This window comes from Durotheca rogersii (genome assembly GCF_024521655.1).
Source record: "Durotheca rogersii strain YMJ 92031201 chromosome Unknown GGS23scaffold_3, whole genome shotgun sequence".
NCBI lineage: Eukaryota > Fungi > Ascomycota > Sordariomycetes > Xylariales > Xylariaceae > Durotheca > Durotheca rogersii.
The window spans coordinates 1,870,537-1,896,942 of NW_026251234.1; the positions used below are offsets into that span (position 1 = coordinate 1,870,537).

A 26,406-nucleotide genomic window follows, 5' to 3' on the forward strand; every position below is an offset into this window, starting at 1 on the left:
GACGAGGATAAGGCTAACGTACCCCACTAAGTAATCCCTAACATCCGCTCTCTCTCTACCCTCTGCCTTCTGCCTTCTCACCGGCATGTGGCCTGCGAACCTGACTTGACATCTTCACTCTTACCTCCTCTCCGTCTCTCCGTCTCTGCATTCCCCCGACTCTGTCTGCGTCCGATAATAACCAACAGCTCCTTCGCCTCGGGTGCAACGCAAAAAATACCCTTTCTTACCAGACGAGCCGGAAACCCTCAACGCTTGACCTCCCCAATCACTCTTCAGTTCTCGTCCCCTCCCAACCCGTCCCGTCCCGTCCTGTCCTGTCCTGTCCTGTCCTGTCCTGCGTTGTTACGAAGCCGTCCATTTCTGACCACCCGCTCCAACCACTCGGCATCCCTTGCCCACGCGTGTGCGCGCTGCTCTATGAGTAGCTGGTAGAAGCCATGGCGGACCAGTCAATCATCCGCATCACCAAGGTACATCGCCGTTTTCTGCCGTCCAGGAGGGGCAACGAGGCTGATGGGCTTTCCGTCCCCAACAGGAAATCGGCGAGCTTCAGAAGAGTTCAGACCTTTGTATGCTAGATACTGACCCGCTCACCTCCCTCCCTCTCTATGCTCATTGCTAACTTCTCCTCTTCCTCTCCCCCCTCCGCTCCCCCTCTCTTAGCTCTCGCTGTAGCCTTTCGTGATCGCGATGTCCGAAATGTCAGAGCCTTGATTATCGGCCCTCACGAGACCCCATATGAGTTTGGCTTCTTCGAGGTCAGTTCCCGCTAGAATCCCCACGATATCTTGTATATACGTAACCTTGTGTGCTAACTCCGCTCTCCAGTTCTCTGTCAAGTTTAACAAAGGTTAGCTGCGAGGACAAATCGAGGTGTTCACTTAGCTAACATGCTACATCTCTTAACAGACTATCCCCGCAAGTCTCCCAGCGTCACCGGAATAACCACGAACAGCGGACGTTGCCGATTCAATCCCAACATCTATTCCTCAGGAAAGGTGTGCTTGTAAGCAATATAATCACCACCTCGAATTACTTTGTAGGCTCTGCTGACTACTGCATCAGGTCCATCCTGGGGTATGGCCTCCTATCCCCCCCACCCCCCTCTTCCGATCGCGTATTCGTTGTCGAGTCTAACCGGTACTTAGAACATGGAGGGGAGAGCGAGGAGAGGAGTGGTCTGCTGCTCAGGGTTTGGAATCAATTCTTCTCTCGATACAAAGCCTCATGTCGTCGAACCCGTACGAGAACGAGCCCGGGTTTGAGGATGCGAATGAGTTGCAAGACAAAAAGAACCAGAAGGATTATGTTGCAAAGGTAATGTATATCCGCAAGATTTGACCCCGGCAAGGGTGTTCTAACTGGGGATGTTGGATACAGATCCGCCATGAGTCACTGCGCATCTCCGTCATCCAGCGGCTAGAGGAATACTTAGGGATTAACAACACAAGCGCCATATCGCAGCAATCGCCAGAGCAACGAGATTACGACCTCGACATAGATGATGACGTCGAGGTTGATGATGCTAGTATTCCCTGGGAGCCGTTCAAGGACCTTTGCAAGCGTCGTTTCCTCTGGTACTACGATACGTACTTGGAGTCTATCAAAAAAGCGAAAGAAGAAGTTAAAGATGACCAAGCCTTTGTGCGCATGCCATTCGAAGGCGCATCAAACTCGATGGAAGGGAAATTTAACTACACGGAACTCGAGCAGAGAATACGTCGAATCAAGAAAGCGATAGATGCGGAGTCGGATCGGTGGGCGGTAGAAGGAGGCTCGGCCAGGACGAAGGATGCAACAGTAGCCGTCAACCTCGCGCGGCAATTTGAGCAGATCAAGGAATCCTTCAAGCGCAGCGAGGTCCCCCACAATATTGAGCTGGTGGATGGAAACCCCTTCGTGTGGAGCTTCACTCACTTTGGCAGACCCATGACGAACCTGGACGGGGGCATGTTTCGCATTCAGCTGAACTTCAGCCCCCGTTTCCCTGAAGAGCAGCCGAGAGTCAAGTTCCTAACGCCGATATTCCATCACCGAATCGCAGCAGACGGCACGCCGTGCTACTTTCCGAATCCTAGCCGTCGAGAAGATGTTAGGCAGCACATTGATGCCATCATTGAGGCACTAGAAGAGGAGCAGCCTCCTTACGACCCGAGAACGCTAGTTCACCCCGAAGCTCACAGGCTATACTGGGGCAACGCGGACCAGCGGAAGGTGTACAACAGACAGCTACGTCGATCTGTGCAGCGAAGTATGGAGGAGATCTAACATGGCGCAATCGATGGCCCGGGCTCCCGACCAACCTGAACGGTCCCCGACGACTTTTGAATGCTCTTCCGCGAGGGGTTCTGGGTGTTAGATGGCAATCGTGTCCTTCGGTAATGGTAGGTAGTACTTGATATTCGAGGAGACTTCAGAGTCCGCATTCTCGTCACGTTTCTGAGAAGGCGGGGACACGTGTAGTCGGATGATGGCATCTCCCGGCATACATTTTGGGGCGCTGTCAAGTTCGCTGGCTTCTAGACTGGGATTGATACCTTTGTTCCCATGGGCTATATCACGACTTCGGGATTTTCGGTCAGTCGGGGGCCTCGTTAAGGGATTTTGACGCTACATACAAGTTGCTGATGTGTTACGTATCCGTCTGTTGCAACGACATTGCGTGGAATAACGCGCTACAGTGCGTTGCGTGAGGGTTGTGGAAGCATAAGTGTCATGATAAGAATGACGATAAATTAGGTGATATACAAATGTGCGCGTACGTACGTGGGAATGTGTTCATTTATGCGAGTTACGTATGTAAGTACGTAGGTAGTCGCGCGCTAATTTATGCAAGCTACGCATGTACGTACGTCCAACCTCTCCCTCTCTTCTCCGGCTCAGCGTCTCGAGGCTTTGGGCTTCTTATCGAGCTTGTCCCTGCCCGGGAGGTAGGGGGCGGCGATGCCGATGAGCTTCTCCTGCCTGCCCCCACGGACGCCCACGTTGCCGGCGCCGGCGCTGAAGTCGTACTGGCCGTCGGGGGTGAGGACGGCGGGGCCGCCCTGCGAGGGGCTCGACAGCTGCTCGGCGTGCAGCCGGTCGAGGGACTCGCCGACGACGGCGTACTGCGACCAGTTGATGGGCGGGCAGCGCACGACGTTCTGCGGCTTGGGCAGCGTGGCCCAGGGCGGGGCCGGCTCCGAGTCGGCGGGGCTCCGCCGCTTGGTTCGCTCCTTGCCCTTGCCCTTCGGCTTCTCCGGCTTCCGCTTCCTCGCGGCGCCGCTCGTCTCCGGGCCCCCGGCGACGGGATCCAGGCCCGAAGGGGCGGGTCGCGAGCGGGTCGAGGCTGCGCCGGAGCTGGAGCTGGAGCTGGAGCTGGAGTCAGAATCGCCGTCGCCGTCGCCGCCGCCATCGCCAGGACGGGCAGCGGGGGCGGGGAACAGGCGGTCGCCTTCGGCGCGGACGCGGCCGGCGACCAGGTCCCGGACGAAGGCGTCGGGGCGGGCGAGGGCGGCGGCCTTGACGCGCTGGAGCGCGGCCATGTCGCTCTCGGCCTTGCGGCGCTGCAGCTGCAGGATGGAGATGGCGGACTTGAGGGCGAGCACGTCGGGGTTCGCGGCGAAGTCGAGGGGGGCCGGCGGCGGCGGGGCGGCGGCGGCGGCGTGCTCGGCGCGGCCGGCCGCGTGCGTGTAGGTCGGGCGCGGCGCCCCCGCCCCCGCCGGAAGCGAGGATACCGGGTTCAGCGGCGGGGTGATGGGGCTGTAGGACGGCCGCGCAGGCGACGACGGGCGCGACGGCGTCTGGGCCGACGGCTGCGGAGGCGTAGGCGCGGGCGCTCGCGCGGCTGGGGCGGGCGCAGGCGGGTTCGTGGCTGAGGAGGGGATCGAGGAGGGCTGGGGCGCGGGAGGCCCGTGGGAGGACGACCCGGCCGCCGCCTGCCCCGTGTTAAGGGTGAGGGACGGCATGCCGTACTGCCGTCCGGCCTCGCGGTCGTAGGGTATCGGCGGCGTCGCACGCGGCGGGCGCGCGGCGTTAGGGTAGGGTGGCGGACAAAGCTCCGTCCGTACACCGAGGGTGGCGCGACGCCGCTGTGTGTCGCTCGTAGCGGTCGCCGGCGGGTCAGGGGCGGCGGCTACAGCGTCGCTATGCTCTAGAGGAGGGAGGTGTTGGCTACGCGGCGGGTAGGCAGAACGGGTCTCGACGCGCGACGTCGTCGACTATGGGGTGGGTAATGCTGTGAGCGACGAACAAAGAAGGCCGGGTTGGGGGGGTTGCGTCGTCCCACGCATGCATACATACGTGCCTACATACAGACTTAGGCGGTGCGCTGTTCTGGTTCGCGGCGTTAGGTAATGACCCAAGCACGAACGGAGTCAGCATTGTGGGGAGAGCCGCGCGCTATATGTACCTAAGTAGCTGGCCCGTAGGTATCCAGCCAATAAGAAGGCGAATCCCGGTGGGCGAAGAGACCGGGGAGGGCATCGTCCGTGCGCTCGCGCTACTCCCGGGATCCCCCGGCCAGAATAGCTGGCTTGCTGCATCGTCGATCCGGGCCAAAGCCGAGGCGCGAGCGAGCGATAAAGCGGCTATCTGAAGAAGCTCTGGATACGAGGAGTCGCGGGCTGTCGACGAGAACTTGCTAGAGGTAACCTGGAGGTAGGGTGGACAGGTACCTGGGCAGGTACCCGTAACAGATGAACCTGAGGAGGCTCTGTATATCGACCGGCGAGGTGTGTTACGTGGGTAACCTGCTGGTAACAGAGAGGCAGCTACCTGGAAACCAGTCCGTCCCAGTGCAGTCGGCAGCTGCTCCCTAGCTACCTACCTAGGTATAGAGCTCAGTCGTGACGTCAGTGTACCAGAGACTTGACAAGGCAAGAGCCGTATCAACTCCCACCCTGTCTTCGTTATAGCCTTGTGCACATTTCGTTGTCGTCGCCTGACGTTCCCACATTCTCCCCAGTTGTGACCAACACAGCCGTTGATCGCCAGAGCAGAGATACACGGCACGGTCTGAGTCGCCGATATGACGAGGCCACAGGGAGAGCAGAGAAACGGCGCCAGCGAAGGCGCACCGCACTTGACGGGCCAGGAACGAGAAGGTGGGCCAGACGAGCATACTCACTTGCTGCTGACCCGAGTCGACAGCGCAAACGGCTCGGACCTTAACAGCCTAACGGCAAGGAGCCCCCCGGAAACAGCTTCTGCGTACGGCGCTCACGAACATGCCTAGGTCTCACCGTACAACATCTGGGGTTTGCTATTGGCAGAGGCGGTGATATTGCTATCGGCAGAAAGAACACGCCACGAAGAGGGCTGGGTGGGGATATTTAGTATTTTATGTAAGCCGGCTAGGGACCTCGGGGATGGGAAATTCGCCGAGGGCTAACGGGTCCGGACTAGGGGTGCTTTTAATGACTGCCTGGACCGTTCACACCAACCACCTAGTGGAATGGGGGAAATTCAAGGAGGAAGAACGGTTGACTGGCCGAGCTGACACCCACGGCACCGTACAAGAGAGGGTCGACAGTCTCAAGTACGCCTCACAAATGGTCCTACCTACCCTCGCCTGTCTCCTGATATCTTGTAATCTGGTCCTTCGCGCGCTTGATTCCCGACCAGCACCGCCTGGCCAAATGTTTTGGGTCGATGGAGACAGATACGAGCTACACGTTTACTGTCACGGAAGTAGGGCCGACCCAGAGGGAGCGATATTGCCTGCGGTGCTACTGGAAGGGGAAGGTCCCGTGGAGGATGGTTTGCAGCAGCTCGCCGCCGGCGCGGTTAACAATGGCTCTATCAGCCGGTACTGCTTCGTCGACCGTCCTGGATTTGCTTGGGTAAGAGGGACCTAGTTGATGTGAAACTGCCCTTACTGATTCTCGGAAGAGCGATGCTGCGCCATCGCCTCTCTCTGCCGGAATGGCCGTCGAAGCCGCGAGTGAAGCGCTGGCCAAAGCCGGCGAGGACGGCCCTTGGAGTAAGGCTGTCATCGTAGAACCTAGGTTAGAGATACCTGCTCACGCATTACCCAGTCCTTGCTGGAGCCGACACGGGTTCTATCTACTCTCGAATCTTCTCCGCCCGACACGAGAAAGATATAAAGGGGCTTCTTCTCATCGATCCCTCCCACGAGGAGGATTTTGGTGCCATAGGAGCACCAGGTAAAGGGTTTTGGCTCTGGGTACAGGGTGTGCTCTCCCCACTCGGCGTTGACCGCATCGGAGAGGCCCTTTTCCGCGGTAGGACGAGGGAAGATCGTGTGTGGGGGAAAAGTGCCTATCAGGCCGGCCAATACGCGGCCGCAAAGTTGCAAGAAAATCTGGTGGCTACTACGCTATCAAGGCGCGAAGTGGACGACAACAGAGCCATTCAAAATCCAGATACCCCTCTGGTTTTGATCAGCTCCGGCGTCGAGATCCGGCGCAACAGCGGCTGGGAGGACAAGCAGAGGCATGTCAGCCGTCTCACGCGCAACTTGATGAGCTGGGACGTCGTCGACCAGGCGCCGCATCAAGTCTGGGAGACGTACGTAGGACACGAGGTCATCGAGGACAGGCTCCAACAGTTGGTGTATGGGGTATAAGCAGGGGAAATGATGTAGCGAAACGTCTCCTGTGTTCTCTGTTTCTAATATCTGGCCAGCATGTCTGTCTGTGTGAGATGGTGCCGGCTGTGGGAGGAAGTCTCGAAGTGTGATATATATATAAAGGGTTAAGGTGTATGTTGTAGGTGCGGATTACATGTGTAGGTTAGTGTGTTAGGTAGTAGGTAGAGCATAGGCTAGATACTTACGATATGAGGTCGGCCAGTGGATAGAAATATATATCAAAATAACGAAAACGAGCCCCTTTTATTCTTCCGTATGCCTTCACACTCGTCAGCGTTCAAGATAGGAGGCATTTATCAAGACCACCGGGGGGGGATCTGAGGCGAACGACCAGTCGTGCAATAAGGGGTTGATTGAATTTGAGGGACGTCGAGGGGTACTTCGGTACTTCCTAATGATGGATGGCTTGAAGAGGTACCTAGGTACATATGTGGACACACCACACTTTTTATGTAAGCTACACACCGCCTGCCTCCTGTAAAGTTTAATTGACGGCAGAATGCGGAGAACGCGTCGTCAACGCGTCGATAACAAATCTAGCTCTCCTATGCCGTTCGCTCGCGAAAAACCAAAAGGCCGAGGTCCTGTGTCACACGCCAACCACGACATCGTTCTGGAAACTCTCGCCGTCGAATCTGCACAATTGGGCCATACCAAAGAGTCCGTTCTGAATTCGACCCAAACCCAGATATGGCCAACTTCTTTGACCTCAAGGCGCGCAAGGAGGCTGCGGCAAACGGGACGGCCGCAGCAAAAATAGAAGAATCGAAGCAAAGCGCTCGAAAGCAACCGTGGGTGGAAAAATAGTACGTGATGTTTTCCATAGGGCATATTCATACTCGCACCCCCTGGTAGAGGAGAAAGGAGGTATGAAGGCTAATTCGTTTCCCAAGTCGACCCAAAACCCTTAGCGATGTCACCGCCCAGGATCACACAGTAAACGTCCTCCAACGGACTCTTCAAGCCTCCAACGTGAGCCGTTTCTGTAGTGGTTAATATTAAGGACATGCGGAATTAATACTATCTAGCTACCTCACATGCTATTCTACGGACCGCCGGGGACGGGCAAGACCTCAACGATTCTCGCCCTCGCCAAGGAGCTATACGGGCCGGAGATGATAAAATCACGTGTGCTCGAACTCAACGCCTCCGACGAGCGCGGCATCTCTATCGTGCGAGAAAAGGTCAAGGACTTCGCGCGCATGCAGCTGACGAACCCGCCTGCCGGATATCGATCCCGGTACCCGTGCCCGCCCTTCAAGATCATCATCCTCGACGAGGCCGACAGCATGACGCAGGATGCCCAGAGCGCGCTCCGGCGGACGATGGAAACGTACAGCAAGATCACGCGGTTCTGCCTCATCTGCAACTACGTCACGCGGATCATCGACCCGCTGGCCAGCCGATGCAGCAAGTTCAGGTTCAAGAGCCTGGACCAAGGCAACGCGAAGAGGAGGTTGGAGGAGATCGCCAGCAAGGAAGGCGTCGTCCTCGAGGACGGCGCCGTCGACGCGCTCATCCGGTGCAGCGAGGGCGATCTGCGCAAGGCGATCACCTTCCTGCAGAGCGGCGCGAGGCTCGTGGGCGCCGCCGAGAGGGAGGGCGGGGACGCGGACGCGGACACGGACGCGATGGACGTGGACGGCGACCCCAAGCCCGTCACGGTCAAGATCATCGAGGAGATCGCCGGCGTCATACCGGACTGGACCATCGAGGCGCTGCGGAAAGCCATGCAGCCGCGGTCGGCGGGCGCGACGTACCAGGCCGTCGCCAAGGTCGTGGAGAACATGGTCGCCGACGGATGGAGCGCCGGGCAAGTCCTCTCTCAGGTGGGTTTCCCTCGGCGCCTGCTCGCCCAGCGGCACGGCCGTTGCGGAAAGACTTAACTAACACATGCTTCTTCTTCTGCTTCGCAGTTATACCAAGCCGTAGTGCACGACGAGATGGTCCCCGACGCGGCGAAGAACAAGATCACCCTCGTCTTCTCCGAAGTCGACAAGCGCCTGGTCGACGGCGCCGACGAGCACCTGTCGATCCTCGACCTCGCCCTGCGGATATCCAACATACTGGCCGGCAAGGGCTGAGCGCGCACGGACTACGGAAGGAGGACGACAAGAGAAACGAAGAACTCGGCAAATGTGCAATGTTTTCCGCGGAGAAGTAGATATAGACCTCCGCGTGGGCGAAAGCTGCCTTGTGTGTAATTGGATGGTTGACATAGCGTACGGCGTCGGGTCGAATAAAAGAAACCGCCAACCGCGGATATGCTACTACATACACATGAGGGACGGCGAGGTATAAAAGGTGGCCATATGTATTGATGGGTGTCGGGGTAGTAGTAAGGTCTCTAAGAGCATGTCTGCCTGAGCACTGCGTCCCATGCATTTAGGCTGGTAGGTAGATATACTAGGTAGTTGTGCCAACGGGAGAAGCGGAAGAGAACCTAGAAAGTGAGTTCCGCCCTGTCCGATACGTCGTCCGGAGGCAACGCCCTGGGGCCTACTCGTTGATGAGGCCGAGGTTGCCGTCCAACTGGGCGTAGATGCTCTCGCCGGGCTGGCCGCGGGCCTTGCCCTTCTTGCTGCGGCGGGTGCTCCGCTCGCGGCCGGCCGCGGGCCCGCCGTCCTCGTCCGCGAGCCAGATGTCGCGCTCGGCCGGGGCGGCCGCGCCGGCTTCGCCCTCGCGCCCTTCGTCCTGCTCCCCGCCGCCGTCGCCGCCGTCGACGTTGAGCAGCCGCCGCACCTCGTCCAGCGCCTGCATCGCGTCCTCCACCGCCGCCTGCCCCTCCTCCACCTTCTCGAACACCGCCTCGAGCGTCGCGATCTGCGCCGAGTTCGCCGCCGCGATCCACGGCTCGATCTGCCGCGTCGTGTTAGACTTCCGGATCGAGGTCGCGCCCGCCGCGCCCGCCCCCTTCGTGGCCTCGCCGAAGCTCGGTTGCAGCTTGCTGCGGCCGCTGCCCTCGGCGTCGTCGGGGTGGGAGGAGGCGGGGTTCTTCCTGGTCGGGTATGTCTGTAGTAGGTGGCTCTCCTCCGCCAGGTGGTCGATCATCTGGTTGAACTCGTGCTGCTGCCTCGCCAGCAACGAGTTGATGTAGGACTTCTCCTGGATGAGGCCCTTCTGCTCGCGCGAGATCGCCTGCAGCTTCTCGAGGTACGGCGTCAGCAGGTAGGCCTCGGCGTCCTTGTGGCTGCTGGGCACGGGGCCCCCACGAAGCACTGGCTCCGGCTTCGGGGGTGGCTCGGCGGCTTTGAGCTGCTTCAGCTGCGCCACCAGGGCGAAAATTTCCTTGCGGAGGTCGACGTGGTGCGCGTACTCCTGCTGGATCTCGGCCGCGCGCGCTTCTCGGTCTAAATCTTCCTTCTCCTTCGGCGCCGGCAGCTTGGTGGGGGACCCGGCGCCCGGCGCGTCGTCCTCGTCGCCGCCGGCCTGGGCCAACATGGTCTCGATCCAGCCGATCAGGCTGTCCTTGACGGCGTTGAGCGCGTGCAGCTGGGCCGCCGGGGGGAGGCTGCTGGGGTCGAGCGGGCTCTGGGCCTTCAGCTTCTCGAAGTTCTGCTTCTCGCGCTGCGCGAGTAGCTTGTTGCGCAGGACGGCCTTCTGGAGGCGCGACAGGAGCTCCCGGACCTCGCGGTCCGGCGCGTCGCGGTCCTCGGCGAAGCCGGCGACGACGTCCTTGGGCAGCTCCGGCAGCGGCGCGCAGCCGGCGAACATGACGTCCGGGTCCAGGAAGTCGGGCGCGGCCGCGGGCAGCCGGTCCAGCTCCCCCAGGTACCTGTCGACCACCTCGAGCCTCTCGCGCTCCTGCTCCAGCGCGCCGACCTCGAGCTGCAGCGCGAGGAGCCGCGCGTCGGCGTCGTCCGGCCCGGGCGGCGCGGGAAGCGACGCGATGCTCGCGTCGTGCTCGCCCCGGAGCGCCGCGAACTCGGCCCGGATCTCGAGGTTCCTCCTCGCCGCCTCGGTGTACTCTCGGTAGACGCCCGGCAGCGCGGCGGACGGGGCGACGGCGGCGTCCGGGTCGACGAGCGACAGCGGGCTCCGGAGCTGCTCCGCCCCCAGGCTCCGGGCCAGCTCCCTGGCGAGGTGCTGCCGCACGGCGACGACCTCGTCGCGGGGGCGGATCCGGTGGCGAAGAACGTCGCGAGCCCGGTCGCAGAGAGCCTGGTCGGCAGCATCCATAGGGAGAGAGGGCCGGGGGGAGCCGGGACAACGGTAGATGGATCTCGCTTGAAGTTGTCGATGTGGTCTAGTTTATAGAGCTGCCCACACTTTCGGGGTAAGCGACATGGAAGAGGTAGGTGTGTGTGCCGGGACACGGGGCTCGATATTTACAAAGGTGCCTACGTAGCAGAAAATAGATCGACCGGTTGTTTACATCTCTGTCGGCACGACTTGTCAGGTCGGTTTATACGGATGCATTGCACTGCGGGTATACGGAGTATGCACAGTTACGTGAGGCGCAGAATTGAATACAGTGCCTTAGGCATGATCACCTGCCTATGTATTGGGTTAGGGACACCTGGGTGGAGGCCTGCATTGCCCGCGGGTACCTTTAGGTACTGCCATAAAGCACTGTTGGCTTGGGTACAATCGATACCTTACCGTAACGCATTACGAGGTGACCCAATGTGCCGTTACAGGTAACACCTGCCGCTTGCCTTCGTAACCTAGGGAAATTCTTTACAAGGTTGGCGCAGTACTCTATTGCATTTGGCTTGCTGCAACATCACAACAACCACCACAACCACCCCTCTACTTCGACCACCGCCATTACCTTTGTCCTCTGAGCCGTCGGCCGAAGACGCGTCGCTGTTGACCACCTACCCCAGCGGAACTGCCGAAAATACATTCGAGTCTTTTGTTCTGCCTCTAGTCTTTTCGATGCTGCACCTGTAGACAGAGTACGGCGTCCGTGTCCAGTCGATCAAAATTGGACTCGCCGATAAGTCGTCCTCGTCTCGCCGCCACCTGATACCACCCACCACAACCACACTATCGAGCCTCAATTCTTGTCAAGATGGCCGACCACTATCGAGATGTGTCGCAGTATAAGTACTCGGCCATGTCCAACCTGGTCCTCCAGGCGGACCGGCGATTTGTCACGCGACGAACCGACGAGGCCACCGGCGACCCCGAGTCTCTCGCCGGCCGTTTGAGGATCGCTGACATGGGCTCCCGTGTTGCGCGCGACCAGGTGCCCAAGCCGAAGAAGCCCACCGGCTTACCCGACGTCGAAAGGGGAGATGTGCAAGAGGGTCAAGATATCCTGGCCCGTGAACAACGGAAACGGAGAGGGGACCCGTCACAGAGGCGCGCCACCGGCATTCTGGGGCAGACAGACCTGCTAGTCGAAGGTCTTAGATATCGGCCGCGCATCCCGGCCACCCGTGCCACCTATGACCTGATATTAAATATCGTTGCTAATAGCCTAGGCGATGTGTCCTACGAGATTGTCTTGAGCGCCGCCGACGCCGTTTTGGAATATCTTAAGGACGAGGACATGAAAGATTTCGATAAGAAGAAGGAGATTGACGACCTGTTAGGCGCGACGCTGAACCCTAAGCAGTTCAACGAGCTGGTCAACCTAGGCAAGAAAATCACAGATTATGATACCCAAAATGATGACGAGGAGATGGATGCCGGAGCCGGAGCGGCCGAAGGTGACGAAGAACTCGACGAACGCCAGGGTGTTGCCGTTGTTTTTGATGACGAGGACGAAAACGAAGAGGCGGCTATGGTTAATGAAGTACGAGACGAATCCTCCGATGACGAGGCGGCCCCCGACGATGACGAACAAGATCTGCCTGGCCAGGAGGAGCAGGCCACGGCCGGTGGCGCAGGGGAAGATCGAGATCAGGAGGAGGCCGGCTTAGCTGACGGCGATGATATGCTTATCGACTCGGGGCTGCCCGACGGCAAGGGTACGGAGAGGTCCAAGAAGAGCAACTACATCCCTGCGCGTCAAATAGACGCCTACTGGCTGCAGAGAGAGATCGGTAACATATATACCGATGACCACATCCGGCACGAGAAAACCACCCAAGCGTTGCATATCCTCTCCGGCGAACCGGACGAAGCTGGCGGGGACGAGAAGCAACTCAGGGAGGTCGAAAACGAGCTGATGGAGCTTTTTGACTATGAACATCACGAAGTCGTCCAGAAGCTCATCGAGAACCGGGAGAAGATCGTGTGGCTTACGCGGCTAGCGAAAGCCGAGGGCGACGAAGAGAGGGGTGTTGTCGAACGGGAGATGGCCTCCGAAGGTGTTAAATGGATCTTGGACGAGCTCCGGGGCAAAAAGAGCGCCGAAGGCTCCAAGAAGATGGAGATTAAGATGGACATCGACGTGCCGGCCTCCTTCAATACGGCGGCGCCAAAGGCCGAGCGGGCGGATGGCCAACTGGTCGGCGGCTTGCAGCCACGAAAGTACATCAATCTCGAAAACCTCGTTTTCGACCAAGGCAATCATCTTATGACGAACCCGAGAGTTATACTCCCCGACGGCTCGACGAAGCGAACCTTCAAGGGCTACGAGGAAATCCACGTGCCCCCACCCAAGAAGCGCAGCCAGGCGGACGATAGCAATATCCCCATTACCGACATGCCCGAATGGGCGCGCACGCCTTTCAGCTCGGCTAAATCTCTCAATAAAATTCAGTCCAAGTGCTACCCATCAGCGTTCGAAGATGACGGGAACATGCTCATCTGCGCCCCCACTGGCAGTGGAAAGACGAACGTGGCTATGCTGACTATCTTGAGGGAGCTCGGGAAGCACAGAGATCCGCAGACGGGGGATATCGACTTGGATGCTTTCAAGATCGTCTACATCGCTCCTCTGAAGGCTCTCGTCCAAGAGCAAGTTGGGAATTTCGGTGGCCGCCTAAAGCCGTACGGCATCACGGTGTCCGAATTGACCGGCGACAGGCAGCTTACCAAGCAACAGATTTCCGAGACGCAGATAATTGTCACAACCCCTGAAAAATGGGACGTCATTACGCGAAAGGCCACGGATCTGACCTACACAAACCTCGTGCGATTGATAATCATCGATGAGATTCACCTTCTGCATGACGAGCGAGGCCCCGTCATCGAAAGCATCGTCAGCAGGACGATAAGGAAGACGGAGCAGACTGGAGACCCCGTGAGGCTCATCGGGTTGTCCGCCACACTGCCCAACTATAAGGATGTAGCGAGCTTCCTCCGCGTGGACCCTGCTAAGGGGCTTTTCCATTTTGACGGGTCTTACCGGCCGTGTCCTCTCAGGCAAGAATTCATCGGTGTTACCGACAAGAAGGCTATCAAACAACTGAAGACCATGAATGACATAACTTACAACAAGGTCATCGAGCATGTGGGCACCAACCGGAACCAGATGCTCATCTTCGTGCACTCCCGAAAAGAAACTGCAAAGACGGCGAGGTATATTCGAGATAAAGCTCTGGAGCTGGAGACCATCAACCAAATTTTGAAGCACGACTCGGGTTCTAGGGAAGCTCTCAACGAAATCGTCAACGATATATCGGACGCGGATCTGAAGGATCTTCTTCCCTATGGATTCGGTATCCACCATGCTGGTATGAACCGTGTTGACCGAGATGAGGTCGAGGGACTCTTCGCTGCTGGTTTGATCCAGGTCCTCGTCTGTACGGCCACTCTCGCCTGGGGCGTTAACTTACCAGCACATACTGTCATCATCAAGGGTACTCAGGTTTACTCTCCAGAGAAAGGTAGCTGGGTAGAATTGAGCCCGCAAGATGTCCTGCAGATGTTGGGTCGCGCCGGGCGACCTCAGTATGATACATATGGTGAAGGTATCATAATCACATCTCAAAACGAGATGAAGTATTACCTATCGCTTCTCAACCAGCAATTGCCGATCGAGAGTCAATTTGCTAGCAAACTCGTGGACAACTTGAACGCTGAGATTGTCCTTGGTAATGTTCGAAGTCGCGATGAAGGGGTAGAATGGCTTGGTTACACGTATCTATTCGTCCGGATGCTAAGGTCACCCGGTCTGTATAGCGTCGGAGCCGACTACGAGGACGATGAAGCGTTAGAACAAAAACGGGTTGATCTTATACACTCGGCAGCAAGTGTGCTGAAGAAATCTAACTTGATCACCTATGACGAAAAAACCGGAAAGGTCAAGGCAACCGAACTCGGAAGAATAGCATCTCATTATTATATTACGTATGGATCGATGGACACTTACAACAGGCTCATCCAGCCTTCGATCACGACGATCGAACTCTTCCGCGTTTTCGCCCTCAGCGCCGAGTTCAAGTACATTCCCGTTCGTCAAGATGAGAAATTGGAGCTCGCAAAGCTTCTCGGCCGGGTGCCAATCCCCGTGAAGGAGAGCGTCGAGGAGCCGCATGCCAAAATCAACGTCCTCTTGCAGGCTTACATTTCCCGCCTTAAGCTCGAAGGCCTGGCCCTCATGGCTGACATGGTATACGTTACGCAATCCGCAGGCCGTATTCTCCGGGCCATCTTCGAGATTACCCTCCAGAAAGGATGGGCTCACGTCGCCAAGACAGCGTTAGACTTGTGCAAGATGGCAGAGAAGCGGATGTGGCCGACCATGACACCGCTACGGCAGTTCCCCCGTTGCTCGCGAGATGTCGTATCCAAGGCCGAAAGGATAGATGTCCCATGGAACAGCTATTTCGACCTGGACCCTCCCCGGATGGGGGAGTTGCTTGGGCTTCCGAAAGCAGGCCGCACAGTGTGCGACCTAGTAGCTAAGTTCCCTAGGGTCGAAATCCAGGCTCAGGCTCAGCCGATGACACGCTCTATGCTTCGGGTGGAATTGTCCATCACGCCCAATTTCCAATGGGACGACGAAGTTCACGGGCTGGCGGAGGGTTTCTGGATCATCGTTGAAGATTGCGACGGTGAGGACATTCTGTTCCACGACCAGTTCCTTTTGCGCAAGGACTACGCAATCTCGGAATCCAACGAGCATGTTGTAGACTTCACCGTTCCCATCACGGAACCAATGCCTCCCAATTACTTCATTTCCGTCATTTCCGACAGATGGATGCACTCGGAGACAAAGCTGGCTGTCTCGTTTCAGAAGCTTATCCTCCCCGAGAAGTTCCCACCCCATACTCAGCTTCTTGATCTCCAGCCTCTTCCGGTTGCCGCCCTCAAGGCTAAGGATTATTCAAATCTGTACGAATCTTGGAACTACTTCAACAAGATCCAGACCCAGACCTTCAATTCCCTCTACACTACGGATGACAACGTCTTGATTGGTGCCCCAACCGGCAGCGGGAAGACTGTCTGTGCCGAGTTTGCACTCTTGCGCCTTTGGTCGAAACCAGAAATCGGCCGCGCCGTCTATATCGCGCCGTTCCAAGAGCTCGTTGACACCAAATACCAAGACTGGAAGAAGCGGCTTGGCCATCTCCGCGGCGGCAAAGAGATAGTTAAGCTCACCGGAGAAACGGCGACAGACCTCAAGTTGCTCGAGAAAGGTGATCTTATTTTGGCCACGCCGACGCAATGGGACGTCCTCTCCCGACAATGGCAGAGGCGCAAGAACATCCTTACCGTTGAGTTGTTCATCGCCGACGAGCTCCATCTGCTCGGCGGCCCGCTCGGGTACATATACGAGATAATCGTATCGCGGATGCATTACATTCGTACCACCGCTAGTCTAGCGATGAGGATTATCGGATTAAGCGTCTCGCTTGCGAATGCCCGGGATATTGGCGGATGGATCGACGCCAAAAAGAAGGACATATACAACTTCAGTCCACACGTTCGCCCTGTACCCCTAGAGCTTCGCATCCAATCTTTCTCTATCCCTCATTTCCCGTCGCTTATGCTTGCGATGGCCAAGCCGGCGTACCTGGCAATCACTGAACTGTCTCCCGATCAGCCGGCTCTCATCTTCGTCCCGAGCAGGAAACAAACGAGGTCAAGTGCTCGCGATATTCTCGCAGCTTGCCTAGCGGACGACGACGAAGATCGCTTCCTGCATGCAGACGTCGACCAACTTCGACCGCTTCTAGAACGTATCCACGAGGAAGCTTTGGCTGAGGCACTTTCACATGGCATCGGCTACTACCACGAGGCCCTCAGCCAGAGCGACAAGCGCATTGTTCTCCACCTGTACAACCAGGGTGCCATACAGGTCCTGGTTGCATCTCGCGACGTATGCTGGGAGCTCGATTGTACGGCACACTTAGTAGTGGTGATGGGGACTCAGTATTTTGAGGGCCGTGAACACCGTTACGTCGACTACCAGTTGAGCGAAGTGCTCCAGATGTTTGGAAAATCACTGCGTCCATCGAAGGAAGGCCGAAGCCGAGGGGTTTTGATGGTCCCGGCCGTCAAGAGAGAATACTTCAAGAAGTTCTTGAACGAAGCTCTGCCGGTCGAGTCGCATCTCCACAATTTCGTGCACGACGCCTTCGTCACCGAAGTCAGCACCAAGATGATCGAGTCCGCGGACGATGCAATTAACTGGACGACCTTTACGTACTTTTACCGCCGACTCCTAGCCAACCCTAGCTACTACAGCCTGACAAGTCCGACGCACGACGGCCTAAGCAGCTATCTATCGGACCTCGTCGAGACAACTCTCAAAGAGCTAACAGAATCAAAGATTATCGACTTTGACGAAGACGACGGCTCAGTTGCTCCCCAAAACGCAGCCATGATCGCGGCCTACTACAACATCTCGTACATCACAATGCAGACTTTCCTCCTGTCCTTGAGCGCGAAGACAAAGCTCAAGGGAATACTGGAGATCGTAACGTCGGCGACAGAATTTGAAGCGATACAGATCCGACGCCACGAAGACAATCTTCTCCGTCGCATCTACGACAGGGTTCCGGTTAAAATGACCGACCCAGCGTACGACTCACCGCACTTTAAAGCGTTCGTACTGCTACAAGCACACTTCTCCCGGATGCAGCTCCCTATCGACCTGGCTAAAGATCAAGAACTAGTCGTGTCGAAGGCGTTGAGTCTCCTGAGCGCATTGGTCGATGTTCTTTCCTCCGATGGACATCTCAACGCCATGAACGCCATGGAAATGTCGCAGATGGTTGTCCAGGCCATGTGGGACCGCGACAGTCCCTTGAAGCAAATCCCCCATTTCACGCCCGAAGTCGTGAAGGCGGCTAACGAGTTCGCGTACGTACCCATGCATTACGGTCCCGGTGGTAGGGTAACTAACTGTTTGTGCCCCAGGATCAACGATATCTTTGATTTCATGGAAGCCATGAACCCCGAGGAGAATCCCAATTACGGCAAGCTCGTCAAGCGTCTGGGCCTATCCCAGAGCCAGCTCGCCCAGGCGGCGGCATTCACGAACAACAAGTACCCAGATATCTCTCTCGAATTCGAGCTCCTCGACCAGGATAACATCCGGGCGGGAGAACCAGCGTACATAAGCGTCCAGATCGAGCGTGAGGTGGACGAGGAAGAAGGGGAAATCGATACGACGGTTCATGCTCCATTCTACCCCACCAAGAAAGTGGAGAATTGGTGGCTGGTGGTCGGGGAGGAGAGCACGAAGACCCTGCTCGCAATCAAGAGGGTCACCATCGGGCGGCAGCTCAAGGTCAAGCTGGAGTACACGGTCCCGACGGCCGGAAAGCACGACCTGAAGCTCTTCTTAATGAGTGACAGCTACGTCGGCGTGGACCAGGAGCCGACCTTCTCCGTCACAGTAGCGGAGGGTATGGATGTGGACGACGACGAGGAGGAAGACGAGGAAGACGAGTGATGAGGTGCCCAAAGGCGTCGGGTCCTATGGGGCTCCTTCAGGTGGGAAGACGCCGGGTTGGTGTACGAACAGCTTACTGTACATATAGCGAGAGGCCATCCGGAACGCAATAGAAGCCGCGTGACGAACCACGCAGGGAAAGGGGACAGGTTTAAAAAAAAAGATTGATCGCTAGTTCCGCCTCTATGCCGCGGGCCCGTCCCGTACCGCCGGTGCCAGCCGTGATGATCCTCGTCGATGCGTGCACACACGCGTGTGTTGGACGTGGCATGGGATGCCTGCGTGTAGATATGCCGATGTGTGTCGGTGCCGTTGCCGTTGCTGCGAGGGAGGCGCTCGGCGACGGGGGGCTAGGGGGTTCTCGTTTCCCAGGGTGGGCTGGCGTCCGCTACATTGCCGTGCCTCCTGGCTGAGCACGACTGATAGGCGTGCGTCAGACCCACGCAGCGCGGTCCAGCGATGCCCTACGGAGTTAATGGGATGGTTGTATGGGAAGGGGATGGATGTATCTGTACCAAGGCCAGGAAGACCCAGAGCCCAGGACCAAGACCAAGACCGGAGAGAAGGGCGGGCATTTTTGCCTACCTAGCCCGCCGTACCGACCCCGTCACATTTTTTCTCATTAGCCACCTGTTGGCCTACCTTGCCCGCCTTACCTCCTCTACCCTACCGGAGCTACACACACGGGCTACACACCCCATATCCACGACCCACGCAAACTCCCAGCCAACCTCCAGGCTGAGTAATATGCACCTAGATGTAAATACGTACAGGCAACAATGAATATCGAGCAGAACAAAATACCAGTCGCATTACATAGCCCGCCCGCTCTTCCGCCAGCCAGCCCGCCAGCCAGCCCGGTACTTGACACCACATAGCTGCCATCAGATATATAGGTAAGGCAGGCATCCAAGGCACGATTATTATTGTTGTTATTGTTGTTGTTGTTTGTTGTCTGCCACCTCCTCGCTCTCACCACCACCCTCGCCGGCACCACCCCCTCCTCTTTCTTGTTTTCGCCTCTCTCTTGATATTCCCCTTCAACCCCCCCCCTCTCTTCAACATAGCCATTTCTCGACCGCCTACCCGCCTGCTCCTACTCGCCCACGCACCTCTCTTCTCCCGATCCACCGTGACCACGCGAGAAATCGCCTGCGTGTGGATGCATCCTGCCCGTCATCCTCTACGACACCAAGCCTCGTCCTAAACGGGCCCCGTTAGGTGGCCACAAATCAGGAGGCGATTACCTCATCCCTGCCTGGTTACCGAACCTGGCTACAGAACAGAACCGGCCTTAGGTACGTAACCTGCCTGCCGCCTCGCCCGGTACCTTGATCCCATACCTACCCTACCTAAGCTCGCCTCAGCTTGTCCATTTTAAAGCATAGCGCAAGCTCGTAGTAGGTATACCTACCTAATACTTAGAGCTGCCTATGTATAATTGAGGCGGGTCTGTCACGAGCACGTACACATAGGAGACTCAGCGCCGCCTACTCACCTGGAATAGGTACATCGCATCTACATCCATCACGGATTCCATACCTCGTGCCTGCTTGTAGTGCCTAGGTACCCCGGGTTAACCACTTGATATACCTACCCACCTCTTACCTCCACCAAAAGAGTGTCAAAATAACAAGGATTCTTTTTTTTTCCCCAAAAGAGAGGGGGGAAGATACGTGAGAAGAGCGAGAGTGAGAGTTGAAACCGAGAATAACAGGAGAAGACAAGGCAAAACAAGGCAATAACTGGAGAGAAGAAAAGAGTCTCGACCTAAATCCACTGCAACGACGGGGCACGCCATTTGCAAGGCACCACCACCAACACCAGCACAGCAAGAAAACAGCGCCGACCCTCTCCAAACCAAGTCACGTGATAGAGCTATTGTAGAAGCTACCAAGCCTTCATCGTCCTTGTGAGCACAGGCGCTTCTCATCTCGATCCTAGGGATTTTCACTCGTCCGTACTCTTTCAACTTCCATTACTCTTCCATTCTGCGTTTGCTCGTCCTTCATTTTCCTGTCGCATCCCCTCTCATAATCGCCCTGCCACCCCCTTCACCCCCCAACAGGAACACCACCACCCAAACAGCAACGCATCGCCAACCCGTTCCCTATCGAATCGCGCCTTTTCAATTGCCACCGTCCATTGCTAGTAACACCTGGTCCTGGCTCCGGACAGTCCCGTTGCCTGCTCGAGTTTTTGACCAACTTGGACTGGACGCGTTTTTCTCTACCATCCTTCGCCTGGTCAATAACATACCCACCACCTTATTTTTATTATTTTTTTCCTCAGGTATTCGCGTTATCCTTCCCCCTTCTCTTTTCTTCTTGCCTCTTTTCGTCTCTCTGTTCGGCAAACAACATCCGCCGCCGGCATCGAGACCACGAATACGAGGCAACAAATCCATCAAGCTCTTGTCACGACTTTGCTATTATCAGGATGTCTGACGAGACACCTGCGCAATCTGCCGCCGCGCAGCCTTCCGAAGCTGCCGCCACCACAACTGCTGCTGCTGCTGCTGCTGCTGAGGAGGGAGTCGTCTTGAAGCCTGTCGCGTCCGGCCCCGGGGCGAAGTCAATTGATTCCGACTCTACCACAGAGGCTGCAGAGCTCAAAGGGGATGACTTAGATGAGCCTACGGAGCCAACGGGTAAGTTGTACTCTATGACGGCATCCTGCCACCGACACCTTGCCAACCGCTCCACGCTTCACCGCCGCCTCTTGACCCGTCACCTGCGCAAATGCACCGTGTCCACCCCTTCTCCAGCGCGCTTCACCCGATTCGCCCACTTTCCCCGGCCTATACATATATATACACACGTTTTCCTCTCGTATCTTAGCTTGGGTCGCCTGCTGACACGACGTCTCCCCTAAGAAGAATCAACTTCCACCGAGAAGGCCGTTTCGTCCGACACTAAGCCCACCGAGCCTGACGTCGAGATGGCGAATAAACCAGCTGACGAGACCAACCTTTCTACCGCTGGTGCCGATAACGAGTCTAAGAAGGCTGTGGAGCCTGCGAGCGTCGAAGAGGAAGCAACTACACAAGCCGCCGAGGACGCTGCTGAAGGTACCGCAAATGAAACGGAGTTACCGACCTCCGGAGATAAGTCTAGAGCGCGTCGCAAGTCTGCCGGCGACAGCAAGGCAAAGAAGCTGAACAAGAAGGCATCCCGAGTCAAGATTCTGCACGTCGACGCGAAGCCGGGCGATCATTATTTCGCCAAGCTCAAGGGGTTCCCACCGTGGCCCGTTATCATCGCAGAAGAAGGCATGTTGCCTCAAAGTATGCTGGGCACACGACCCGTCACTGCAGCACGACCCGATGGAACGTACCGCGAGGATTTCGCCGACGGCGGAAAGAGAATCGCCGACCGAACATTCCCCGTCATGTATCTTCACACCAATGAATTGTAAGTCGAATCGACCCCCTTGTGTGTGACCTGATAGCTAGAGACGCTTACCACGTTACCAGTTCGTGGACCACCAATACCGACTTGAGCGAACTCGACCCGACAACGGTTGCCAGCCTCGTCACGACTAAGATGCGCAAAGATCTGCAGAATGCGCATCTTCTGGCCGCGGAACAGAACTCGTTGGAATACTACAAGACCGTGTTGCAGGAGTTCGAAGAGCAGCGGCTCGCGCAGGCTGAGGCTGATGCGGCCAAGAAGGCCAAGGCCAACAAGACACCCAAGAAATCAAGCAAGGCTGCTGAAACCGTCACAGCGGACGAAGACGACGACATCGATATGGCCGATGTGGACGACGGTGATGACGTAGAGCAGCCGGCGGAGAGGAAGTCGAAATCCAAGAAACGCAAGGCGGATGATAACAGCGTACGGGAACTTATATCTGTCTCATCTCCTTCACGAAACTATGACCATCTACTAACTTCCAACACAGGCCCCCCAACGCTCCGAGTCTGTCAAGAAACCTAAGATCAAGTTGACAAACCTGCCGTCGTCTAAGGGAGCGAACGGTGTGAAATCACCCACCAAGGATGCTTCGCCCAAGCCTGTCAAGATCAAGGCGAAGTCCGGGAGGAGTAGCAAGGAGAAAGCGGACAACAAGGAGAAGGAGCCAAAGGAACCAGAACTTAGCCCCGAGGAGCGACACGTACGCAAGGAGGTGAGATCCCCATTCAATAATAATAATAAAATCCTTGTCGCAGTGAGAGGATCGGCTCTTTGCTCATTAGTCTACAGAAGGAAATACTTTTCCTGCGCCACCGCCTGCAAAAGGGTCTACTTCTCCGAGACCAAGAGCCTAAGGAGGAAGAAATGAAATCGATGTCCGAGTTCCTTGCGAAACTCGAAACATTCCCCGATCTAGAAGTCAGCGTCATCCGCGTAACCAAGATCAACAAGGTCTTGAAGGCCATATTGAAGCTGGAGACGATTCCCAAAGAGGGGGAATTTCAATTCAAGCCGCGATCGCAGACTCTATTAGACAAGTGGAACAAGATCCTCGCTACCGACGGGGCCGCTTCTGCACCTACGTCTGCCAACGGCGTGAACGGAGCACCGGCCGGTGTTGCGAAGGACGGGAAGGAGACGACCAACGGTGTAAAGGCGGAGCCAGATAAGGCCGACTCGAAGAATGACGTTGCGGATAAGGAGGCAAAGGAATCCGAAGCTAAAGAAGATTCGGCCAGCGAAGACAAGCCAGACGCGGCGGAGGTACGTTTGGAGGACGGTCTAGCAAGTCGCGAAAATGTCGGGTTGCTAACAAGGGCGGCAGAGTACGAAGGCTCCTACCGATAAGGTGACCGCGGAGGTCGAGTCTACGGCATGAAGTGACAGGTTTCCAGATTGGACGAGACCCAAGGCGGTTTTTTTTTTTTAGGTGCCCGAAGAATGAGGGCAGCAACTATGGGCGTTTGGGGTATAAGATGGGCTTCATCTCGTCGGGTGCGGCTGTGACGCGACATTCCACTACTCCAAAGTGAGGATGCGTACGACATCTGAGGACCTGGACCCCGTAATGTGTCCATTCTATGTACAATTAAGCAGTACTTCATTCCGATCAGCTCCTGCGCGATACCGGAGTCGTTGATGTTTTGGTCAGGAGGGGCCTTTTGGCAAGGGAGAGAGAGAGGGGGATAGAGGTTGGGGGGAGGCAGGGAGGGGGGGGGATTGGACTGCAAAAGAAAAAAAACGAGGCCCAGTTCGACGCAGAGCTGCTGCGACTTGCTTGTTTGGTATCCTAATCGAGATGAAGGACGGGAAGCCATCGGGACCGGTTTTCGTTTCCCTTTTATAAGGAGAAGAGAAGGGCGGGAGGGTTGCGAAGGACCGACCGATGGATTGATTCTCGTTAGGAATCTTGCAATATCAAAAATAGCATTGCGCTGCCGTAGGGTTGAGTAGCCTCGATAGCTGCCTCTCTTATGCCAACAATATACTCTATATTCTTCCACGCAAGCCGTACGAGTCCGTATGAGTAGTGTGCCGGAGGTGTAGGGGGGGGGGGGGGCCTTGTGCGGCGGCCTTCTGCGTCTGCCTCGTTCATTTGACGCGGTATTTTTACGCGAACATCAACCGGTACTCGGTTGCGTGTGGGTACCTACCTACCTAGGTAGGTAGGTACCTATGCTTCGAGGCACCTAGAAGTACCTTCGGTGGGCACATAGTAGGATAGGTGCCTGCCTGCAGTACCTAGGTACCTACATGTACCCGCCTCTGAGCAGCCTCGGAAGGACCTCCTGTAAACAGCTTCACACTCCCACCCCTGCTATTGACACCCGCCCGGTGGGTAGGTACCTGCAAAGTACCTGCCCTTTCCTACAGCAGGCTTACATATAGCTAAGTAGGAGCCCTCCTTATTATGTAATAAGCATTATGTAAGTAGCCCTTGAGAGTTAAAAGAGTGTCGCTTAGTAAGGGTGCCTTAGATAGGAGGTTTGAGAAAAAAAAGTACGTTCTATACTCTATCTAGCTAGTAATCGAACCCAGGTATTAAAGAGGCATTTAGACTACGGGTACGCTTAGTTATTTTCTCGTTATTTTTATCCCGTTTTAACCTCTTCGTATAGAAGGTCTTAGAAAGCTCGTTCCGCTCGTATAAGAGTATCCTTATTTCGTTATTATCTACCGAAAGATAATATTCTAGTTCGTCGTTTTTTATTAAAAAGAGGTATTCTTAGTTCGTTTTCGGGCCTTATTTTAGGGTACGCTAATCCCTTCGTTACCGATATCATTTACCGGCGTAACATACCGAAGGAAGGAGAAGGTAGTTCCCTTTTTCTTATACCCGATAAGCTATATATCGCTACTATTTATAACCGAAACCTAAAGCTTCTTAAAGCTTTAGCCGATTCTTTCCTTACCATAGGGTACCCCTACCTAGCGAGGGTAATTAGGTTTTTACTAAATTCCGGAAGCCCCGAATTAAACGACCTTTTATAGGACCTTAAGAACCTAGGTAAGGTTCCCCGTGGAATATTCCCTTAGTTTTAGTTAACGTTAAAAATAAAGGTATTAGGACCTTCGAATTAGGAATAATTAAATCTAATAATAGATTCATTATAGTTAGAATAATTCCCTTTATCGCTATCTACTTCGTTATCTTCGTTTCCCTTAAAGGAGAACGTATTACTACTTCCTCGTTTGTCGAGTTCGTCGTTCTCTTCGCTATTCTCCGTAGCTTTATTAGTATCCGTAGTAATGGCCGACCCTTAGGAACCGATTCCTCCGTAAGTCCTACCCGACTTAACTATATATAGTCGTTTTAACGGTAGTAAGGCCGCGTCTAGATGGCTTATACTACTTACGTAGGCCTTTAAATTAGCTAGCTACTTAGTTTTATTAGCTTTTAATAAGCTTTAAGCCATAGATACTTTATATAAAGGAGAGGTAGTAGCCTTTCTAGATCGTAATTCTCGTATCCGGCGAGCTCTCGACCTCGCTAGGTAAGGAATAGCTACTTAAAACGATTTACTTATGGTTTAATAGCTCTTAAGGGAAAGATTTCCATTTAAAACGGCTAATTAATCGGACCTACGAAACGAAATCGTTAATATCTCTTAAGGCTTAGAAGAATCCCTCGCCTCTTACTATATTAAGGCATAGGAGCTATTAAGACGTACGGGATCGAGAGATTTCCCCTAAGTTCTACGCCTAAACGGTACCGATAACCTAACCATTCTCGAAACCTATATACTTAAGTCGGTAATTATACGCTTCGTAAACGGTTTAAGGGATCCGGATTTAAAAAGGGAAGCCCTCGAGAAAGCTACTTACGTATTTAGAGCCCTTTAAGAGGCATATAGCATAATATAAGGTTATTAGAAGGTCGTAGACCTTAAGAAAGAATAATTTAAGGAATAATAGCTAAAGGAGCGGGAGAACCTAATCGAACGCTTTATTATGGAAAAGATAGGCTTATTAGTTAAGTAAACTATCACTAACGAGTATTTTAACTAGGTATTAGCTCCTAAGGTTACTACTACGACGTTACCTTAGCCCCTAGCGGCTCCGCCTTTATACGTACGGGTATAGTAAACCATACCCTACCTTATTTCCTAGATCCTAGCTTATTTACTATATTAGCCTTATTATCCGAATTAAGGCCTAATATAATAGCCTTAATAGGTCCCGGGAGCTTTAATAGCTTTACCTTAAACCTTTAATGGTTAATAATAGTAGCCTTGGTAAGGATAATGGTCGTATAGTAACGGTATTAATTAGGGATCCGGTAACGGCTCTGGAAATATATCCCGAGTAGTCCCTAATAAAAGGACGTCGAAGTATCCGATCGTTAACGATTTACGAGTCTTATAACGGAAAGAAAAAGTATACTTTAAGTACGGAAGCCTTAATTACGTATAGCCTTATAAGGCTCCCCGGGGGTAGTAATTAGCTTACTAGGAATAGTTTATTCTTAAATCGTTAACTTACCTAACCCCGAAATAGGTAGCTGAAATAGGTAGGAATCTCGACGTAAAATCGGTATAATTCTTTTATAAGTAATCTTAGGAGTAGGAGATATTAAATTAAAACGCGGTTAAGTATAGATAGGTAGCCGAAGAGATATATTCGACGATTACCTTAGTTACTTCGGA

The 26,406-nt window shown here is 55.2% G+C and overlaps 8 protein-coding genes across 8 annotated transcripts; 5 read left to right on the forward strand and 3 right to left on the reverse strand.

The window, feature by feature from the left end:
* Positions 1–440: 440 nt before the first annotated feature.
* On the forward strand, positions 441–2,271 carry GGS23DRAFT_593589 (UBC-like protein; the record flags this gene model as incomplete). The annotated part of the gene is made up of 8 exons (XM_051518048.1): positions 441–473; positions 539–572; positions 667–761; positions 832–853; positions 913–1,009; positions 1,069–1,080; positions 1,152–1,320; positions 1,384–2,271. The coding sequence occupies 8 exons, from the start codon at positions 441–443 to the stop codon at positions 2,269–2,271; spliced, it is 1,350 nt and encodes a 449-aa protein (XP_051375566.1).
* Positions 2,272–2,512: 241 nt separating this feature from the next.
* GGS23DRAFT_615488 (uncharacterized protein) lies at positions 2,513–4,365 on the reverse strand (the record flags this gene model as incomplete). The annotated part of the gene is made up of 2 exons (XM_051520718.1): positions 2,513–4,202; positions 4,297–4,365. 2 exons carry the CDS (start codon positions 4,363–4,365, stop codon positions 2,883–2,885), a joined length of 1,389 nt encoding a protein of 462 aa, XP_051375567.1. The 3' UTR covers positions 2,513–2,882.
* Positions 4,366–4,519: 154 nt separating this feature from the next.
* Positions 4,520–5,411, reverse strand: GGS23DRAFT_552444 (uncharacterized protein). Its single transcript, XM_051515404.1, has 3 exons — positions 5,389–5,411; positions 5,219–5,327; positions 4,520–5,164 (listed from the first exon to the last, which is right to left on the reverse strand). The coding sequence occupies exon 3, from the start codon at positions 5,102–5,104 to the stop codon at positions 4,811–4,813; it is 294 nt and encodes a 97-aa protein (XP_051375568.1). The 5' UTR covers positions 5,105–5,164; positions 5,219–5,327; positions 5,389–5,411; the 3' UTR covers positions 4,520–4,810.
* On the forward strand, positions 5,222–6,942 carry GGS23DRAFT_292496 (uncharacterized protein). Its single transcript, XM_051512655.1, has 4 exons — positions 5,222–5,327; positions 5,389–5,825; positions 5,875–5,965; positions 6,021–6,942. Exons 2-4 carry the CDS (start codon positions 5,400–5,402, stop codon positions 6,569–6,571), a joined length of 1,068 nt encoding a protein of 355 aa, XP_051375569.1. The 5' UTR covers positions 5,222–5,327; positions 5,389–5,399; the 3' UTR covers positions 6,572–6,942.
* On the forward strand, positions 6,943–9,243 carry GGS23DRAFT_552452 (putative replication factor protein). Its single transcript, XM_051515405.1, has 4 exons — positions 6,943–7,401; positions 7,489–7,567; positions 7,624–8,424; positions 8,512–9,243. The coding sequence occupies exons 1-4, from the start codon at positions 7,286–7,288 to the stop codon at positions 8,677–8,679; spliced, it is 1,164 nt and encodes a 387-aa protein (XP_051375570.1). The 5' UTR covers positions 6,943–7,285; the 3' UTR covers positions 8,680–9,243.
* Positions 9,095–11,207, reverse strand: GGS23DRAFT_603071 (uncharacterized protein; the record flags this gene model as incomplete). Its single annotated transcript, XM_051519426.1, has 2 exons — positions 9,095–10,756; positions 11,193–11,207. The coding sequence occupies 2 exons, from the start codon at positions 11,205–11,207 to the stop codon at positions 9,095–9,097; spliced, it is 1,677 nt and encodes a 558-aa protein (XP_051375571.1).
* A 108-nt stretch (positions 11,208–11,315) lies between these two features.
* On the forward strand, positions 11,316–18,571 carry GGS23DRAFT_292556 (Sec63-domain-containing protein). The gene is made up of 2 exons (XM_051512656.1): positions 11,316–17,746; positions 17,804–18,571. Exons 1-2 carry the CDS (start codon positions 11,613–11,615, stop codon positions 18,339–18,341), a joined length of 6,672 nt encoding a protein of 2,223 aa, XP_051375572.1. The 5' UTR covers positions 11,316–11,612; the 3' UTR covers positions 18,342–18,571.
* A 1,956-nt stretch (positions 18,572–20,527) lies between these two features.
* Positions 20,528–23,447, forward strand: GGS23DRAFT_292585 (uncharacterized protein). Its single transcript, XM_051512657.1, has 6 exons — positions 20,528–20,991; positions 21,217–21,754; positions 21,817–22,198; positions 22,248–22,472; positions 22,550–23,023; positions 23,085–23,447. Exons 1-6 carry the CDS (start codon positions 20,781–20,783, stop codon positions 23,136–23,138), a joined length of 1,884 nt encoding a protein of 627 aa, XP_051375573.1. The 5' UTR covers positions 20,528–20,780; the 3' UTR covers positions 23,139–23,447.
* Positions 23,448–26,406: the final 2,959 nt, after the last annotated feature.

Excerpts from the sequence above, each read along its gene's own strand:
- GGS23DRAFT_292585 (XM_051512657.1), top strand. The coding sequence starts at position 20,781 with ATGTCTGACGAGACACCTGCGCAATCTGCCGCCGCGCAGCCTTCCGAA. Across the intron at positions 22,199-22,247 it reads GCGTACGGGAACTTATATCT|GCCCCCCAACGCTCCGAGTC; the intron begins GTCTCATCTCCT and ends CTTCCAACACAG. Across the intron at positions 23,024-23,084 it reads ACAAGCCAGACGCGGCGGAG|AGTACGAAGGCTCCTACCGA; the intron begins GTACGTTTGGAG and ends CAAGGGCGGCAG.
- GGS23DRAFT_292496 (XM_051512655.1), top strand. The coding sequence starts at position 5,400 with ATGACTGCCTGGACCGTTCACACCAACCACCTAGTGGAATGGGGGAAA. Across the intron at positions 5,826-5,874 it reads ACCGTCCTGGATTTGCTTGG|AGCGATGCTGCGCCATCGCC; the intron begins GTAAGAGGGACC and ends GATTCTCGGAAG. Across the intron at positions 5,966-6,020 it reads CGGCGAGGACGGCCCTTGGA|TCCTTGCTGGAGCCGACACG; the intron begins GTAAGGCTGTCA and ends CGCATTACCCAG.
- GGS23DRAFT_292556 (XM_051512656.1), top strand. The coding sequence starts at position 11,613 with ATGGCCGACCACTATCGAGATGTGTCGCAGTATAAGTACTCGGCCATG. Across the intron at positions 17,747-17,803 it reads AAGGCGGCTAACGAGTTCGC|GATCAACGATATCTTTGATT; the intron begins GTACGTACCCAT and ends TTTGTGCCCCAG.
- GGS23DRAFT_552444 (XM_051515404.1), bottom strand. The coding sequence starts at position 5,104 with ATGCTCGTCTGGCCCACCTTCTCGTTCCTGGCCCGTCAAGTGCGGTGC.
- GGS23DRAFT_552452 (XM_051515405.1), top strand. The coding sequence starts at position 7,286 with ATGGCCAACTTCTTTGACCTCAAGGCGCGCAAGGAGGCTGCGGCAAAC. Across the intron at positions 7,402-7,488 it reads CAACCGTGGGTGGAAAAATA|TCGACCCAAAACCCTTAGCG; the intron begins GTACGTGATGTT and ends TCGTTTCCCAAG. Across the intron at positions 7,568-7,623 it reads GGACTCTTCAAGCCTCCAAC|CTACCTCACATGCTATTCTA; the intron begins GTGAGCCGTTTC and ends AATACTATCTAG.